General features: G+C 38.7%; 1 protein-coding gene across 2 annotated transcripts in view; it reads left to right on the top strand.

Annotated features, from left to right (window-relative positions):
- PLOD2 (procollagen-lysine,2-oxoglutarate 5-dioxygenase 2) overlaps positions 1-16,347 on the top strand; it is a 48,624-nt gene that overhangs the window by 10,016 nt on the left and 22,261 nt on the right. For both annotated transcript variants that reach the window (XM_084291850.1, XM_084291851.1), the window contains exons 2-7: positions 3,197-3,288; positions 4,685-4,821; positions 10,228-10,391; positions 11,533-11,645; positions 13,239-13,302; positions 14,062-14,159. In XM_084291850.1, coding sequence (XP_084147976.1) covers positions 3,197-3,288; positions 4,685-4,821; positions 10,228-10,391; positions 11,533-11,645; positions 13,239-13,302; positions 14,062-14,159 — 668 coding nt within the window. The remainder of the gene's footprint in view (positions 1-3,196; positions 3,289-4,684; positions 4,822-10,227; positions 10,392-11,532; positions 11,646-13,238; positions 13,303-14,061; positions 14,160-16,347) is intronic.

Here is a 16,347-nt window from a genome sequence, read left to right on the forward strand (position 1 = left end):
GGGCCAATCAGACAGAAGCTAGATAGCTCAAGTCTCGGGTGTAAGACTGTGCAGCAGAGCTCCTGTGGGAAGGCCTCTGGGTGGAGGGCAGGGTGGGGGTTTGTGTCCAAGCTCAGTGGCAAAGCAGAGCTGTATTGCTTCAGCTGGAGGCTATCACAGTGTTTCTGTGGAGGCTGAGAATTTTGTAGCTCACCTACTGCGGAGTACCTGGCCACGTTGCTGGGGGGTCTGAGAAACTGGCTAGCAGTGCACAGATATACTCTGCCATGTCTTCTCTGTGCCCACTTTTTACAGGATAAAAGCATGTGTTTTCTGCTCCTTTATTTGAAACAGGCCAGTCTGTGTGCACAAAACCAACCAACCAAGAACCAAAACAAACAACCACTAAGACTAATTAGGCTACTTAGAGTTTGAGATTATTTACAGGCTCTAAATAAAAATTCTAAATACTCTAAATAATGATGTAATTACAATTCTGCTGCACATAAAAAATATTTAAGTACCACATGCAGGTAAAGGTCTGTGGCAGTACAGCATAGACATTGAAATAATGCATTTTAAATCTCTTCATCTGTTTTTTTTTAAAAAAAACAAACACACAAACATCAACAAAAAACATTGGCAAGTATGATGAAAAGAAAGCATTTCCAAAGTAAACAGAACCTTTATAAAAATAGCTTCCTGTTTATTTTGTGAATGTTTGTAAAACTGTCACAGGCAGTCTATTTATATGGCTTCATTCACTATGAGCGTCATACTGATTCTTTCATTTTCATGTCAATGTAACTCAAGTAACATACCAGACTGCACAGTGAGTCTTGAAATGCATGAACAGTGTGTAGGTGGAATTACTGTGGGTCTCATTTAAAATAGAGTAACAGTATCACATAGAATGCTAAATTATTTTGTACTTGCCAGACAGTACTTGTATATTTAATACTGTCTCTATTAGACTTAGCTACTGTGGGGGATAAAATAAGATTGATCTGATGCAGTCCACATCTTATCACTTATATCATGTAGTCAAGTTCTGGTTTTGAGATCCTTGCTCTTTGCATTACTCAGGAAGTTCCACTGAAGACTAGGACTAGATGGAAAAATGTCTACCCCTACCAAATTTTGCAGTTACAGTTAGTGCTTTTCTGTTCATCTAGGAAACTGTCAGTAATGGATTCACTTGGCTTGGTGGTGCAGTCTGGTATGATCAGATTTTCCTTTATCTGTTCCACAGTGAAAAATCCTACCTTCTGTAATCAGTTCTGTTTTAGCCATAATCTAAGATATCATGTTCTTCCACTATTCTGTGGTGATTCCTGTAGAATTACTTTAGATTGTGACCTTTAAAAGAATGTAATGAACTATTATTGCTGTGCTTATGTCTGTCTGTGAGTCAGTGTGAGTGTATTGTGCTGGAATCCTCTGTGAGGGTTCTGCTGCCCTTCTGAGGTGTACTCATGGGATTTTGTTCTGATTCTTGCTTACAAAAGGCTCCTAGCTCTCATATGGAAAAAAGATGGTGTAATACACCTTTTAAAACTGTCTTCTTCAATTTTTTGGGTGTCCAGGTTGAGTTGATTGAAGCATTTTAAATATTGCCAGTTTCTTTGCTGTGTACTCTGTTACAGGAGTATCAGTCTGGTTGGCAGAGCCAGCACGTAAAATCCTTTCTAGGACCAGTCAGTGAGTGGTGTGTCCCCACAAAAGCTGGGTGGGAAGGATATGAGAGAAGTCCCCAAAATCATGAATGAGGGTAGGGCAGGTAGCGCTGTCTGCAGCTGAACTTGGGCAGTGCCAGTGCAAAGCTGCAAAAGGTCTATTCTGAACAAGCAAAATTGTGTTTTTCATGGAGTAGGTACTGGGCATGTGTGGCTGTCATTGTTTAAAGATTACATCAGTTTGGTGAATGACTAGGTAAGAGCAAGGTGAAGAAATGGATCAAGTGGTTCAGGGTATAGAGAAACCACATCCAGGTCACAAAAACCTACAAACTGAGACTGGTAGAGAAAGCATCATATATACATACCATATATTTACTGAAAGGGTTGTGCAGCATTGGAATAAGTTGACCAGGGAAGTAGTTGACCACCATCACTGGAGGGCTTCAAGAAACATGTGCATGTAGAACTTCGTGGCATGGTTTAGTTGTGATGAGCTCTCGTGTATCTGAGGGCTGCAAAGTCTGCAAGAGTGGAAGAGACCGAAGGGTTAATACAGATGTTTTTCACAGCAGCCACCTCTAGCAAGTATTACTGTGCTAGTGAGGATCAACCCAGAGGATGTTTTATAGGAAAGTGAGGCAACAACAGGCACTGTGTCTAGAATACCCATTAGAGGTGATTAATTTCATGTTCTGTATGGACTGATTCCCTGGGCTGTGTTCAGAGGGCATCTGTTACTTGAACTCGGGCCAAATGGGAGAGCTACAATGTGTTCTGGGATTCAGGCAGGTCTGATTAAAAACTTGATGTTGGATAGGGGTCCTGTATCTTTGATAGTTTCCAATTATGCACCTTGATTATGCAGTATATTGCATAAGGTATGGAACATTGTCCAGTCATTTCATTGGGAAAATATCAAACTGTTCTGTGGGAATTCATGGCCTCACTTGAACTATGTCAAAAGCCCTAGGATATGAAAAGGAAGTTGGTTGCATGGCCACTTGCTTGCATGCAGTTAAGAGGTCAAAATTACACCTGGTATAACCTGCAGACATCAGATTCTGAATAAAACAAATAATAAAAAAAAAAAAACAACACACATGCTCTTGTCTCTGATCAAGGACTTAAAAGCACTGCATGCAACCTGCTAGGGGACTGGTTTCCTCTGCTCACTGCTGGGTGAAGTCCTCTGGTACCATTTGGTACCATTTAGTCCTGTGACAGGATTTGCTCAGATGGAGAAGTAATAAACTACTTTTGTTTCAAAGATTCCTTCCTGTCCAGTGGTCATACTAGCTTTGTTTTTATCTCTTGAGCCAGTTGTTTACAGAGCAGATGTTACTTTGCTTCCTCTTCCTGAGGATAATTTTAAATGCAGTGTTCTTGTCTGTCCTGCCTGTAATATGACAGCATGTTTTCCTCATCTCTTTGAATCAGATGCAGGTGAGTTGTAAAGCCCCTTGATCCGGTGCTGTACAGCATCCTTTTGTTATAACTGTGGCCTGAAAACTTATATGTTCCTTCCTTTTGTCTTACAGATAAACTCCTAGTTTTTACTGTAGCAACTAAAGAAACTGATGGCTTTCACCGCTTCATGCAAACTGCAAGGCACTTCAACTACACAGTGAAGGTACTGTATGTGCTTATGCCAGTTATTCATACTGCACAGCCTTTAAGATGGCACAGTAGTAGATGAAGGTGTATTGGCTTGGGCATGCTCTGGGATAAGGTAAGACAGTCACAGAGCCCTGCTGGTGTCCCTGCTGCCTGTGCTCTGGGGGGTGCTTCTTCTACTGCCTTAAGAACTTTTTTTGCAGGTTAGTAAATACCATGGCCAGTGTCTACAGTTGCTTGTAGGCTCTGTTGTGATTTATCATGTAGCCTTGCTTTTCAGTGCTCCTTGTTTTGTTTGAGCAGGTGCATGACTGCTTCTGGAAGCTGCAGTGGCAGCACAAAAGGCTTTGGGTGTCCCTGTACTCCTTAACCAAGGCTGGGGCCCTGCTGTGGGGAAGGAGGGAGGGTCACAACTGCAAGACTGCAAGTTTCCTTGTGCTTCCTGAGAACTTGTAGTTCTCAGAGAGCACAAAATGTTTCTGTCATTCTTCCCAGCCCTTTATGCCTTGTTCTGCATTTCCGTATGTCACATATTGAGGTTGGCCTTAACGTGACCTTGGGGGCAAAAAGGAAAGCACTAACCTCCTTGTAAACTTCTATACAAATTGGTTCTGCAAGAGAAAATTCAGGAATTCAGATCATGTTGTGATAACTTTCCACTTGCTTACCACAGTGTCTAAACTATAATTAAGATGTGATTTGGGTCTCTGAAGTTTAATATCAGATGCTGAACTTGGAAGACTGAGAGGACCTTTCCTAATATGTTAATGCAGTGCTGAAGCACCTGGGACGCCTGGGCTCTGGGTATGCCGATTAGTTTTGCAGGTCGTCTGAAACACTATGCAGTGCAGTTCTTGCATATACTAGGAGTTCAAAAAAATCTTCTGTTCTTTATGCTCAAAACCCACAAAAGGTTTAAGGTGTAATAGGTTATAAGACCTAGCTAGGGGATAATTTTGTTTACCAGATTTTAGCAGCACTCTGTAAATTGAGAAATCCATACTTTTTATAGAAGTGTTCTGGAGGGATTTTGGGAAGACTGGAGCTTGGGTTTTTATTAATAATATCCTGATCCAACCTCTCTTATGCTTCCTGTTTCTAAAACAATTAAATTGTCTTTTAAAGGTCTCATTCAGAATGTTTTTTCTAATACAAATTTTGAAACAGTTATTTTTTTTTTCTGAAGAAGGCATGCTCATTTCTTATTTGGTTAAGAAATGTGTCTCATGTTTTTGCAGTGATGTCATTGTGCTGAATGCTGCTTCAGACATGAAAAACTTATGATGCTGGAAATGCTGGCTTGATGTGCTTTAATGTGTTGCTTCTGCTTTAACATCTGTTTTCAATAAGGATCTACTTTAAAAAGCCTCTTGTTTTTGGTACCAGCAAAAAGCACTTTTTCCTTATTCCAGGTACTTGGAAAAGGTGAAGAGTGGAGAGGTGGTGAGCTGGCTAACTCTATTGGTGGAGGGCAGAAAGTTCGACTGCTGAAAGAAGGCATAGAAAGCTATGCTGATCAAGAGGACTTGATTGTCATGTTTGTCGAATGGTGAGCAAACCTGGTGTGTTGCCTTTACATTTTAGTCTGGGTAGTCACTCAAAAGTATCTGATGTGGCATGCTGAAAGTTGCATGCTGCTTCTCCCTCTCTCTGTTTATTTGAGTTTGCTTCTATTTTTCTCCATTAATAAAAAATAGTAGATTGTGCTTGGAGCAGTCATTGATTTTTTTTTGGTATTTTTAAAGGATTTACAGATGTAAGAGTTGCTCATAGTTCTGCTGCCTTGAGGCAGTGGAAAATGTTGGAGCTGACAGGCTTTCAGGCAACCATGTATCCTTCCCCTGTTCCCCTGTTGTAATGCAGGATGTGGCTGTGAACTATGAGTGAGGGGTGGCAAAAGCAGCTCCAGAAATCAAGTGCTCAGCAGCAGAGCGTAATCTTGTTCCGTGAAGTATCAATGATGTGGAGGAAAACGGAAAATGGGCTCTTGAGGAAAGCACTTATGGAGACATCTCCTTCAATGCTAGAGAACTGAAACAGGAGACTCCGTGCCAGATAGGTCCCCGGTGCCTGTGCTGCCTGTGTGGTGGAAGCATGGATGGAGAGTGCTGCAGGGCTATGCCTGAACATCCTCACTAGAGGCCTGATAGGTTTCTTTCTGCCTCAGAAAACAGGGAGCACAAACGTGTTCAAAACCAGATTTTTTTTTTCCCATAGCTTCTCTGCCTTTTTTTTCCCCATCCTGTTCTCTTGCTTCTGTGACAAGAGCATGATTTGAGGAGCTAAGAACTCAGCTCAGGCCATCACCAAGGTCTTCCATGCCAGAGTGGGCTCGTAGCACTGAAGGAATCCTACAGGAGGCTGCGGGACCAGGCCCTGAATGAGAGGCATGCAACCCTGAGCACAGCCAGCCAGCTCTTTGGGAGCAGCTGAGTGCAAGCCTGGAGCTCTGTGCATGGTTGGTGCTCTGTTACTGACTTGTTTTGGGGTGTCTGCTTCTGGATTTCTCTTCAGCACTTAACTTGCCTCTCCATTTGGTAGCTCAAGAATTTGAGGGACCCTTTTGCAATTCAGAAGCTGGTCAGGATCTGTTCAGCAAACCTCATCACAAGGAAAAAGTGGTCAGACAGTAGTATTTAATGAAAAGTTCACTTGTCGCTTAGCCGAAGTTAAAGTTGGAGTAGCCTATTAAACTGGCAGCAGTTTTAAAGATGCAATTCATTTTTTCTTTTTAAACTTAGCCTCTTGTGATAAGTAGGAGGTAGTTAGAAAGCCTAAGTCATCTTAATCACTTTATGAACAAGCTTTATATGGGAAATGGTTTAAATATCTTAAATTATTTTTAAAAGTGACTTTAAAAATAGCATACAGTTTAGAGCTATACATTCATTTTCTTCAATTATTTTCTTTGACTTGATTAGCAGTTTTGCATTCAATATGTGAAAATCAAGTATCTTTAATAAAGTAAATATTACATGTTTATACTGTTCTACTGATCTTCTAAAACTTGACACGCATTTAAGTGTAATCTTGGTGATTTTGTTCTTTACGAGACTCAGATGAATCAAATGTTTCCAGAATGATTGCTATGTACTCTGACTTTTGTTTTGAAATTTTTATCATGATGCCTCAATATTTTCTTGCTATATGGCAAAATATGCAAATTTATCAGTTTCTGTATAGCTGAAATTCTTCTCCAACATAATTTATTCTCTTTGAGGTGGGCTGTTAGATAGGGATGGATGAGAGTGTACAGAGGACTATGTGTGTTGAAGTACAGATGCCATAATCTTTCTTTCCATGAAAATTTGCAATTCCAGGCTTCCACATTCTTGAAGACAATAATCCCAAGCATATATTGACTTAAAGCTAGTGGAACAGCCTCCAAATAAGGGGGAAAGAGTTTTCTTTCTGATTCTAGCCTTATGTTTTGATTGTAATGAGTGTTTTCATTTTTAGGAATCCTGGTTTGTAATTTAAATATTGGGAAACAGCACTAAATTTGGAAATGTCAAATATAATGAACTCCCTTTCTTTTTCAAGTATTTTCATTATATTAATTGTCAGGCATCTGAAATATTAAACTGAGGGGTGGGAAGGAAACATCTGGTTTACTTACTGTAACTAAGCAAGTCCTTTCTAGTGAGCTGTTTATTTAAATGTAGCTTCTTGCCATTTTCTGAGCTTTTTTTTTTTTTTACACGGCTTGCAAATCTGAAAATAGTTTGAACTTACTCAGTTCCTTAGTGAATGGTTTATGTCTAGGTGCAGATAGCAAAACACTCTGCCTGCAGATGGAATAATATTTAAATTAGGCTTGTTTTGGCACGAGCTAACTGCTGGTTTACTTTAGAGCATTTCAGATTGAACTGGCTAAGGGCCAGTATAACTGGACTGAAATGGTTGGTGCTGTGGCTGCTCACTCAGAACTCCCACAGCAATTGGCTTGGGTCATGGAAGATTTCTGAGATCTCAATCACTTTTTCAAACATTCCTTAGGAAGTGAAGGGTAACCATTTGGAGATGTGCAGAAAATGCTAGTCAGGTGTGGTTCTGGTGGAGATACTTTGCACACAGCAAGGTGGCTGTGGGGCCTAATAGTCCATGTAAGTAATATAAAATGTGAGACAGGAATTGCCAATGCGCATGGTTATCAGCAAGCCCCCTCTTGCTTGTAGTTAGAGCTCTTACCTTGCAGCTCAAATAGGAACAAATCCTTACTGTTGTAAAAGCTGTAGGTGCAAAAGTCACATGTTCAGTTCTGGTTGTGGCTGCAAAACAGGAAGAAAGGATGAAGGATTCCAGCCCTGAACATCTGCCATCTGGGAGCTTCAGGAAATGGGGCTGGAGTTCTGGAAACTTTCCTCTCTGCCCCCCCCTCCCTCGCCTTCTAGTTAATCAGGATTTATGAAGAATAAATAAGAGTATGTGAGCTCTTCCAGCTTGCCAGGACAGCCTGCTTCTTCCTGGATATAACTCTCTCCTTTGGCCAATTCTGATCTGCTCAAAATTAGACCACAAGTCATGTGCACACTCCTCCTTCCCTAGAAAGAGTATCAGCTCTCCTGGGACCCATTTTGCAAAGACCTTAGTGGCCTAAACCTGAGGTGGGTCCTCCCTTATGGTAGGAATTAAGTGCTGGATACACTGAACATAATCTGATGTAGCAGATAAACAAGACAAGTGGTTGCTATATCAGTTTTAGCTTGGTTCTAGAAGTTCTCTTGTTGCCTGGAGAGAAAATGCTGTAAAGCAGCTGGTGAGGGATTGGCAGCAAGGGGCAGGAGGTGGAGGCACTGCCTGGGGAGGGAGTGTGGAATAAGCCTGCAGGTTACAGCTTTACTTGCCCTCCTTGCCAAACAGAAGGCCATGATCCTTGTGGGTCCCTTCCAACCTGGGACATTCTATGATTCTATGATCTTAAAATCATTGGAAAACATAAGTACGTGGTGGATTCATGCTCTTGCACAATATCCCTTAGTTTGTAAAGTTTACAATAATGGCTGATATAGTTTATCTGTTCTGAGCTGAACTCTGTGCTGTGCTTTGTATTATAAACTGTGCTGTATTAAGTAGCACATCCCCTTCCCAAGCAGACACTGTGGCTAGCCCAGCGTGTTGCGCAGCTTTGGCTCTTTTCCAGAATGACACAACTTGGGAAGCAATGTTCTAGGGATATTTCGTGCCTGCCTGCAGTTCCTCTAACCTGATCAAAGAGGAGAAGCACAGCCTGCCACAAGCTATTAAGTTAAAGCCTCAGACAAATCTGTGTTATTGTCTGTCGTCTTCAAATTGTCTCCTGTTTCTTCCTTGATCTTCGTGCTCATTCTGGTTTTGATTGGGCTACACCAATTGAATGGGAAAGGGAGGGAAGTATTTTTCTATATATTTTGGGCTGAAATAGGCATTTTTGTAAAACTGGGGAAGCTCCAAAATGTACATTATACTTTTTTCATACATTCTTCTGCCAAAGTTACAAAAAAACAAAAGTTTGCAGAAAAACACTTGCTTTATATAGACTACATAATACACTTTCTCTCCAGGGCTCATGCTTTGCTCTGTGGTGGAGATCTGTTGCATTTGTAATCCAGCTGTTCAGTTTTCTTAGTCCAATTGTATAAAATCCCCTTTGAAGAAAGGGCTTTTAAAAATTCAGAACTGTAATAGCCAAGTACTAGAAGGCAGGAAGGGTTGGTCTCTTGGCACTATTGCTGAGTAATACATTGCAATGCAAAAAGTTTTGTTTACTGCTGGAGTGGGTACTACTGCCCTTCCTTTCAACCCAGCTCAAATACTTAGAACAAGATCTTGATCAAGGTCAGACCTGTACCTTTCTTCTGCTCTATTCCAGGATTGCTGATTTTTGGTGACTAAGATTGTGGAGTAAGAACATGCCCACATGTTGCTGCTGAGACAGTAACATTAAATCCAAATACTTTTTTCTGCCAGAGATTAGTCTGCTATGATCAGGTTCCAATATTTGTCATTGAATGCTATGTGAAATGAATCTTGAAGCGGTTTGTGCATTCATGCTTTTGTATGTACTATCAAGTACAAAGGAGAGTTATACTCTAATCATTTACACTCATTTTGATTTTTTTCAGTGGCATTAATCTAGATTTGATTCAACAACATGTAACTGCTAGGTTTGTGGTACTACATGACCTTTTGCTAAACCCGTGTGTATCTTTTATTTTGGTTTAGTGCTGGTCTCTGGATATGGATAACTACTGTTTTTAGGCATGAATTCTCCACCAGTAGATCTCATTGAGAGTTAGGAGTCAAATCTGACTAATGCATAAAAGCAGGTGATGTTTTTTTATAAATAGATACTCTGAAGTTTAGAGTCTTCTGAAGTATTCAGTGCATCAAAACCATTAAAGCAGAAATCTGTATACTGTCAGGATGCAGCACAGTTGAAGTTTGTGGATAACTAGATTGTGTTGAGAAACAAGAGTACATGCTCAAAAAGACTTCCTAGAAAAGTCTGTCATTGTATTTTGGAACAAAATCATCTTGCATTTCCTGGGAAGTCACCTAAATCATTTTTCAGTCCTACTCTTTCATGTGTAAATATTTTGTTCTTTTAAACATAAGTTTTCTAAGGGGACAATATACTTAAACATTACTCAATACGTGAAATCTAAAAGCCAGTTTCAGGTAGACAAACTCTGAAGGAAGAACATCCAAAATGTAGAAGGCTCAGAAAAATGAGTGTAAATAGAAGAGGAAACTGTTAGATAAATAGTATTGAGGATTATTTTCTTAGAAGTGTATAGGATTTTTACATAATACTTGCTGAGTATCATCATGTAGTTATTTCCTGAGTCACTTTTCAGAATAAAATGGCTGTCTATATGATTTTAAAAAGTTAAATAATCCAATCCTTTTTATTTTAATGTTTCTGTGTTTAAAAAACACATGAATCTAATGGACATCTTTTCTGCATTTTCAGCTACAACGTTATCTTTGCAGGGGGGCCTGAAGAACTGCTAAGGAAATTTCAGGAGACAAATCATAAAGTGGTGTTTGCAGCAGATGGACTAATATGGCCAGATAAAAAGCTAGCTGACAAGTATCCTGTTGTCAGGAGTGGAAAACAATTCCTGAACTCTGGAGGCAAGTGTGGTTTTTTTTTTTTTTTTTGAACACATTGAACTCTTGAACTTGATGTTGATTCTCTTTGGCTGTCTGTTCTATGTATTTTTTTGTGTAGTTGTTCCTGAACTCCCCAAGAACAACTTGGAGATTGGATTTGCTGTTTACCACTTCCTGCCCCTTGAATGTCTGCTCATCTGTGCTCAGGAAAAGATTTCCTTCAAACTTTTAGGGTGTTTTTGGCAATACTGTTGTGAAAAGCACATAAATCAAGTACAGTCTAGGGTGTAACTCTGCCTTGCAGTGAAATGCTATGCAGGGATCACCCAGTTGCAACCAACTGGATCTACTTCAGAAACAATTTAGGGGTACAAGCCAAAGTAGTACATGCTATCTGCAGGGGCATGTCATGAGCTGTATCACAGAACTCCCTGCTCTTGTTCTGAAGGATCTCCATACCCTGGTGATGGTGCTGCCTGATGGTGCAGCACAGCTTGAGCCATTCATTCAAAGAAGTGTGGGTTACTCCCAGTTTATCTCAATGCAGTTTTAATTTTGCAGTCACTTTTTTTTAAATGCCAGCTTTTTTAATTTTGCAGCTGATTAGCAGATGCATACATTGATGCTGACATTTACCTGCTACAGAGCATAGTAAATCACTCTGGATTTACTATGCTCTGTAGCTGGGCACTGTGCAGATCTGGTTGTCCCCACATCTTTCTCCCTTTACCTCACCTATCATCTGTATCTTTCTGTTTTCACTTAAATGTAATGCATTTCATGTTTGAATTGTATTCCACTTGTACTTCTGTCAGGATTAGATTCAGGCTTCTCTGCCAGAAGGAAGTGATAAAAACAAAGCTTTTTTCCTACAGATGGGCTTCTTTCTTGGGAGCAGTAGTAGCCCAGTCTTATGCTGTGGAGCTCACAGGACCATCTAAGGCACATCTCTATTTCCTATTTTTCCCCTTAAAATAGTGTTAGTATAAAAATAACCCTTAATTATGAACTCACAAACATAAAACAAAACTAATGCATGTTGCTGAGCCAAGTTGTGTAAGCTTCTTTTCCTTTGCTGGCACCAGAAGTCTGAATGAAGTCTCTGCTGGATAACATTGGCAGAGTAGTGCTTTTTATGAAAATAATTTGTGTGATATTGCAGGATTTATTGGTTATGCTCCATATATAAATCGTATTGTGCAGCAATGGAATCTGCAGGATAATGATGACGACCAGTTGTTTTACACCAAAATCTATGTTGACCCATTGATACGGGTAAGTAGTGATTGGCTTTCTCACTTTCTGCTTGAAATAGCATGCTGCTCCTCACAAAACATCAGGAGATAAAAATCAAAGGAGCACTGTCTCCTTTTTTCTGAATGCCATGTTGCCAGTCTTGTTTGTTCACTGGAGGCTCCTACTGTCAGAGTGATGAACAGGCTTCTGAAGGGTCATGACTTGAAATATTTCAGGCTGCCAGCAGATCCAGGCAGGCTGTACTTTGTTGTTAGAGCTAATAGTTCTGAGGTATGTGATCAGGAACATTCATCTGAATGAAGGTACCATGTACTCTGCAGTTTGACAGGTGGAGAATGTGGCATTTTTCCAGAGTGTTACTAAACTACTTGCTGATTTAGTGTTGTTTGAATTTTGGCTTGCTGCCATTTCAGGTTCTGCCTGCAACTGCCTCTGGCTCCTCAGCTTTTTATGCAGATACATTCTATAAGACTGCATTATAAATTGTGGGGTGATACCCCTTTGAGCCATAGCTTAACAAAGGTCTTTGCCAAGTGGCATAGCATTACAGTATGGCAGGTTAGAAACATGGCCCTGATACTGGAAAAAGAGTTAAGTCTCTTTAATGATGTTTGATGCAAAAGGACTTTTACAAGCTGATATTGCAGTATTTTGAGAATGTCTTAAGCACACAATTGCTCAAAATCAGATGTCAAGTCTTCGAAATACATGTGTTAAGTTCTATAAAGTTGTTCCTGCAGTGTAGAGCACGTGTACGTGCAGGTACAGAAGTGTTTGAACTGTCTTTATGCAAGTTAAGTCAGATGCTAGACGTACAATTGAAAAGACGGAGTAGAGACACTAGAGCTGACTCTGCACTGAAGTCAGAAGTAATAACAATTAGTTGTCTGAACAGAGTATTGTAGACAAAGTGTGTTCCTCTGCACAGAGCACCACTACACTGTGCTTCAAAACACCTCTGTAGTTCTGGCTTGGGATGCAATGCCCTGCATTAGCACTGATTCTCTGTATGATTATGTCCAGAGCAGTAGAATATATAAGGAAATCTTGGATGATTCAAAGCGGTCATATCTAAATAAGTGCCTTAAAATGTATTTTAAAGGCTATGTATTTTTATCAACATCTTGAAACTTTAGAACAAGGTACACTAAATAGGAATGCAGGTAGATATAGTAACTTGTTACTAGGAGTGTGTTTTAAAGTCAATGGTATTTTCTGTTCTGATATGATACTTATGTTTGATTCTTCTATTTTTTTAAACTGAAATGCAATGATTTTGATAAGAAGTGCCAGTAAGTTTTGTTGCTTGTCCAAGAATTGTAAATATCCTTTAAGATAAGATGCAGATTTTCTTTGGCTTATATTGCCGAATTGTAGGTTCTTTGGAGAGTTATCTTTATTGTTCAAGTCTAGATAAAGCTTTTGTGTATATAAAACTTATTGCTATAGAACTGCAAAACTTAACAGTAGAAAATCAAGAATTAAATCTGAGAGCTAAGTATGCAAAGTAGTTTAACACAATTACTTGCTGTCACTGTAATGTGCCTGTAGTGTGACAGTAAAAGTGTTGACTTCTAGAATACCTCAGCATCTTTGCTACTTTTATTTCAGGAAAAAATAAACATTACTTTGGACCACAAATGTACCATTTTCCAGACTCTAAATGGGGCTATTGGTAAGTGTATGATATGCATATTGTATTTCATTAAATGTGTTATTAACACTTTCTTTGCTTTACCATGAGCATAGTTCCTTTGCTTCTTTGTTTCAAATAAATATTTGTATGGGTAAACCAGATTACCATATTAATCACAGGTCTTCAGGTCTTCTATTAATTGATTGCTTCAACTGACAAAATAATGACTTAAGATAGGAAAATTTTAAATAAATGAAATTAACAATAAATATAAAGTTAGGGAAACTTTCCATCAGCCTTTCACAAACTTAATTACAACAGTAAGGATGGTAATTAAAATTGCATTCTCGATGTTATATCATTCCACATTCATTTCAATATATGCAATTTCCTTTCTTTAACTGTCTTGAATTAAAATTGAAAACTACATTTGTACAAACTTCCTTCCTTATGTTTATCCTCCAATTATAGAACAGCTTTATATTCAGATCATATCTAAAATAACCATGCAGTTTCTTTATAAATAGCTCTTGGACAAAATTAGTTTTTTAATCAGGCTTTATTCAAATTTTGAAAGCTGCTGATGGCAAACTGAAGCTTAATGTAGTCTCATTTGGTGTAAAGAACTTAGAGTTGAAGATCTGGTTAAAAACTGAAAAACTTTCAGATTAACTTCCAGATAAGTAACATTAAAAATGATAGCTACAGTAGGACATACTGTATCGGCAAGAACTTAAAGAAATCTGAAGTTTTAGATTTTTATAAACTTTTTACAGTATGTTCCTTATTAATTTGCAGATGAAGTTCTTCTGAAATTTGAAGAAGGAAAAGTAAGAGCAAGGAATTCTGCATATGAGACATTACCGGTCACTGTTCTTGGAAATGGTCCAACTAAAGTGAGTGACAGTTGGGTTTTGGTTTTGTGCAAAGACAGCAATTTTGTTTCAGGCAAAAACAATGGAAGAATCTGAAGCAGTTGTAGCACACCACTACTGCTCACTTCCAATTAATGTTAATAAAATTTGCGGGGATAAACCATTCTACCAGCAGTCTCTGTCATGTCATTCTGTTGTCACTAACTTGACATCACTGCTGGAACAGCTCACTTTGCTCCCAAATTCATTGAGCATGAGATATTAGAAGCAAATAAGCTGATGCTAGTTTTCTCGCTATCACAAAATAATTCTTGAAGATAGTGAGGAATTTTTATCTGTTTATTAAATGGTAATCAGAAAGTTTTGAAGGGAAGAAAAGTCTAAGCAAGAGCTGCAGACTGGGGTACAAAACGACAATTGTCTGATCCTACCACAGACCTGCTTACGTGAGCGTGTGTATACACACACTAAAAATATACTGCATATAGGTGCATACATACGGTTCACATTTGTTGCATCTTCAGTGACACTGATTACTATCTTCAATGTAACCATGACTCATTAGTTCTGGGACCATGTTTCTGCCATATGAAATATCTGATTTGACGTTCTCCCCACTTACAGGGATTTGGTGGTCCAAAGGACCAGGCATAGTTCTTTTGGGAGAAACGGCCACATCTTGGTTGTATAGCAGCTGCATTTTTTGAAGCATGTGGCTATTATCTCTAATAGCCTAAAGAGCCTATTAGAAGGGTTGGGCACCACAACTTCCTAAGTTCTTCTGAATGCACATTCCTTAATGTAGCTCATTACTTTCAGAAAAATACTTCTAAAGAGAATGAAAGGTTCTTGAAACTCATTCATATCCCAACAAATGTTTTTTTTGTGTCCATGGTATTTCATGTAATGAACTAGTGAATTTACTAATGTCATTATCTGTTTGGCTTATAATTTATTACTCAGTAGTGATGAAATATATTACCTGATATGGCTTCATATGTAGCTGTATGCTTATAGCTATATTGCTTCAGCTATTTTGCCTCAATTAGAGGCAGTTTGGTTCATCATTGGCTTTGTGGGGGTTTTCATGTTACCAGTGAAAAGAAAGATGCTGTATTTTTCAGTGGGGCAAACAGTTTAGGCCAAAACTCCTTACACTAATCCACAAACTATGCTACATTAAACAAAACTCAATCTCTGCATGTAACTGTCATTTTTAAAACAAAATAAAATCTTACTAAATACCACTTTATCAGTCTGTGATTAGGTTCTTCTGTTTTAAGCACAGAATAGTATTAAAAAGACTAATAAAATGGGATTGGAAAAAGTTTTCAGTAGTTAGTAAATAAACTAGCACTAAACTAATTCCCGGAATCAACTCCAAAAAGTTTTGTATTTATAAGAACTTTCTTGTAAGTAATCTGATTTGCAGATTAACAAATTGCACTAGTCAGAGATGTTTCTTTTAAATAGAGACCAAATTATGTGACTTCTAGCATTTTTTTGCCCAAATTTTTTAGACCTTATTGTATATCTCTGAAACAATTCTATTTATAATCTGTCAATGGCTTTCAATGTACACAAACCTTCTGAAGTGTGATAAAATGCAGGCTGAATATTTGTCTGGACTGTGTCTGTGCAAAATGATAATCTATCCTTCCAGTTTTGATAAAAGCAGTAGACAAGCAGCCTTTCCTCAGGCATACTGGCTGTAGTATGAGATCCATTGCAAATAGTAGTAGAGAAGTGTGAAGCTCTGCCCAAATTTTTGAATCCAGGAGGACAGGGCAGCCCAGGTAGTCCATGAACAGCAAAAGTACAGTTTGTTCTATGCCAATTCAAAATGTGTTAAGAAGGTAGGTGCTGCTTTAAAACATTCCATTGGCTGGCTTCTGAATCTTGGTATAGTCTGCCAACATATATCAGGAAATACACCTACATTTTCATGTGCTTTTCATATAGCCAGTCTGTGTGTTTTGTGTTAAGGGTTGATTCCGATATTTGGGAAAAGAACTAGCTATAATAATCTTCTTAGTTTGAAATCATGCACAGCAGCTTTTGAGAGTTAGATGATCTATAGCGTGTTTCTTGTACATCATACAAGCACTCTTGAAACAATTTGTTTAATTGAAACCATAAATTTAGGTATTAGGAGAATATCATTTCTGGTTTATAAATAAAGAAAACTCTTACCAGGTATTTTTCGATA

The sequence above is a fragment of the Netta rufina genome (assembly GCF_964035555.1).
Source record: "Netta rufina genome assembly, chromosome: 9".
In the NCBI taxonomy this organism is placed as follows: Eukaryota; Metazoa; Chordata; class Aves; order Anseriformes; family Anatidae; genus Netta; species Netta rufina.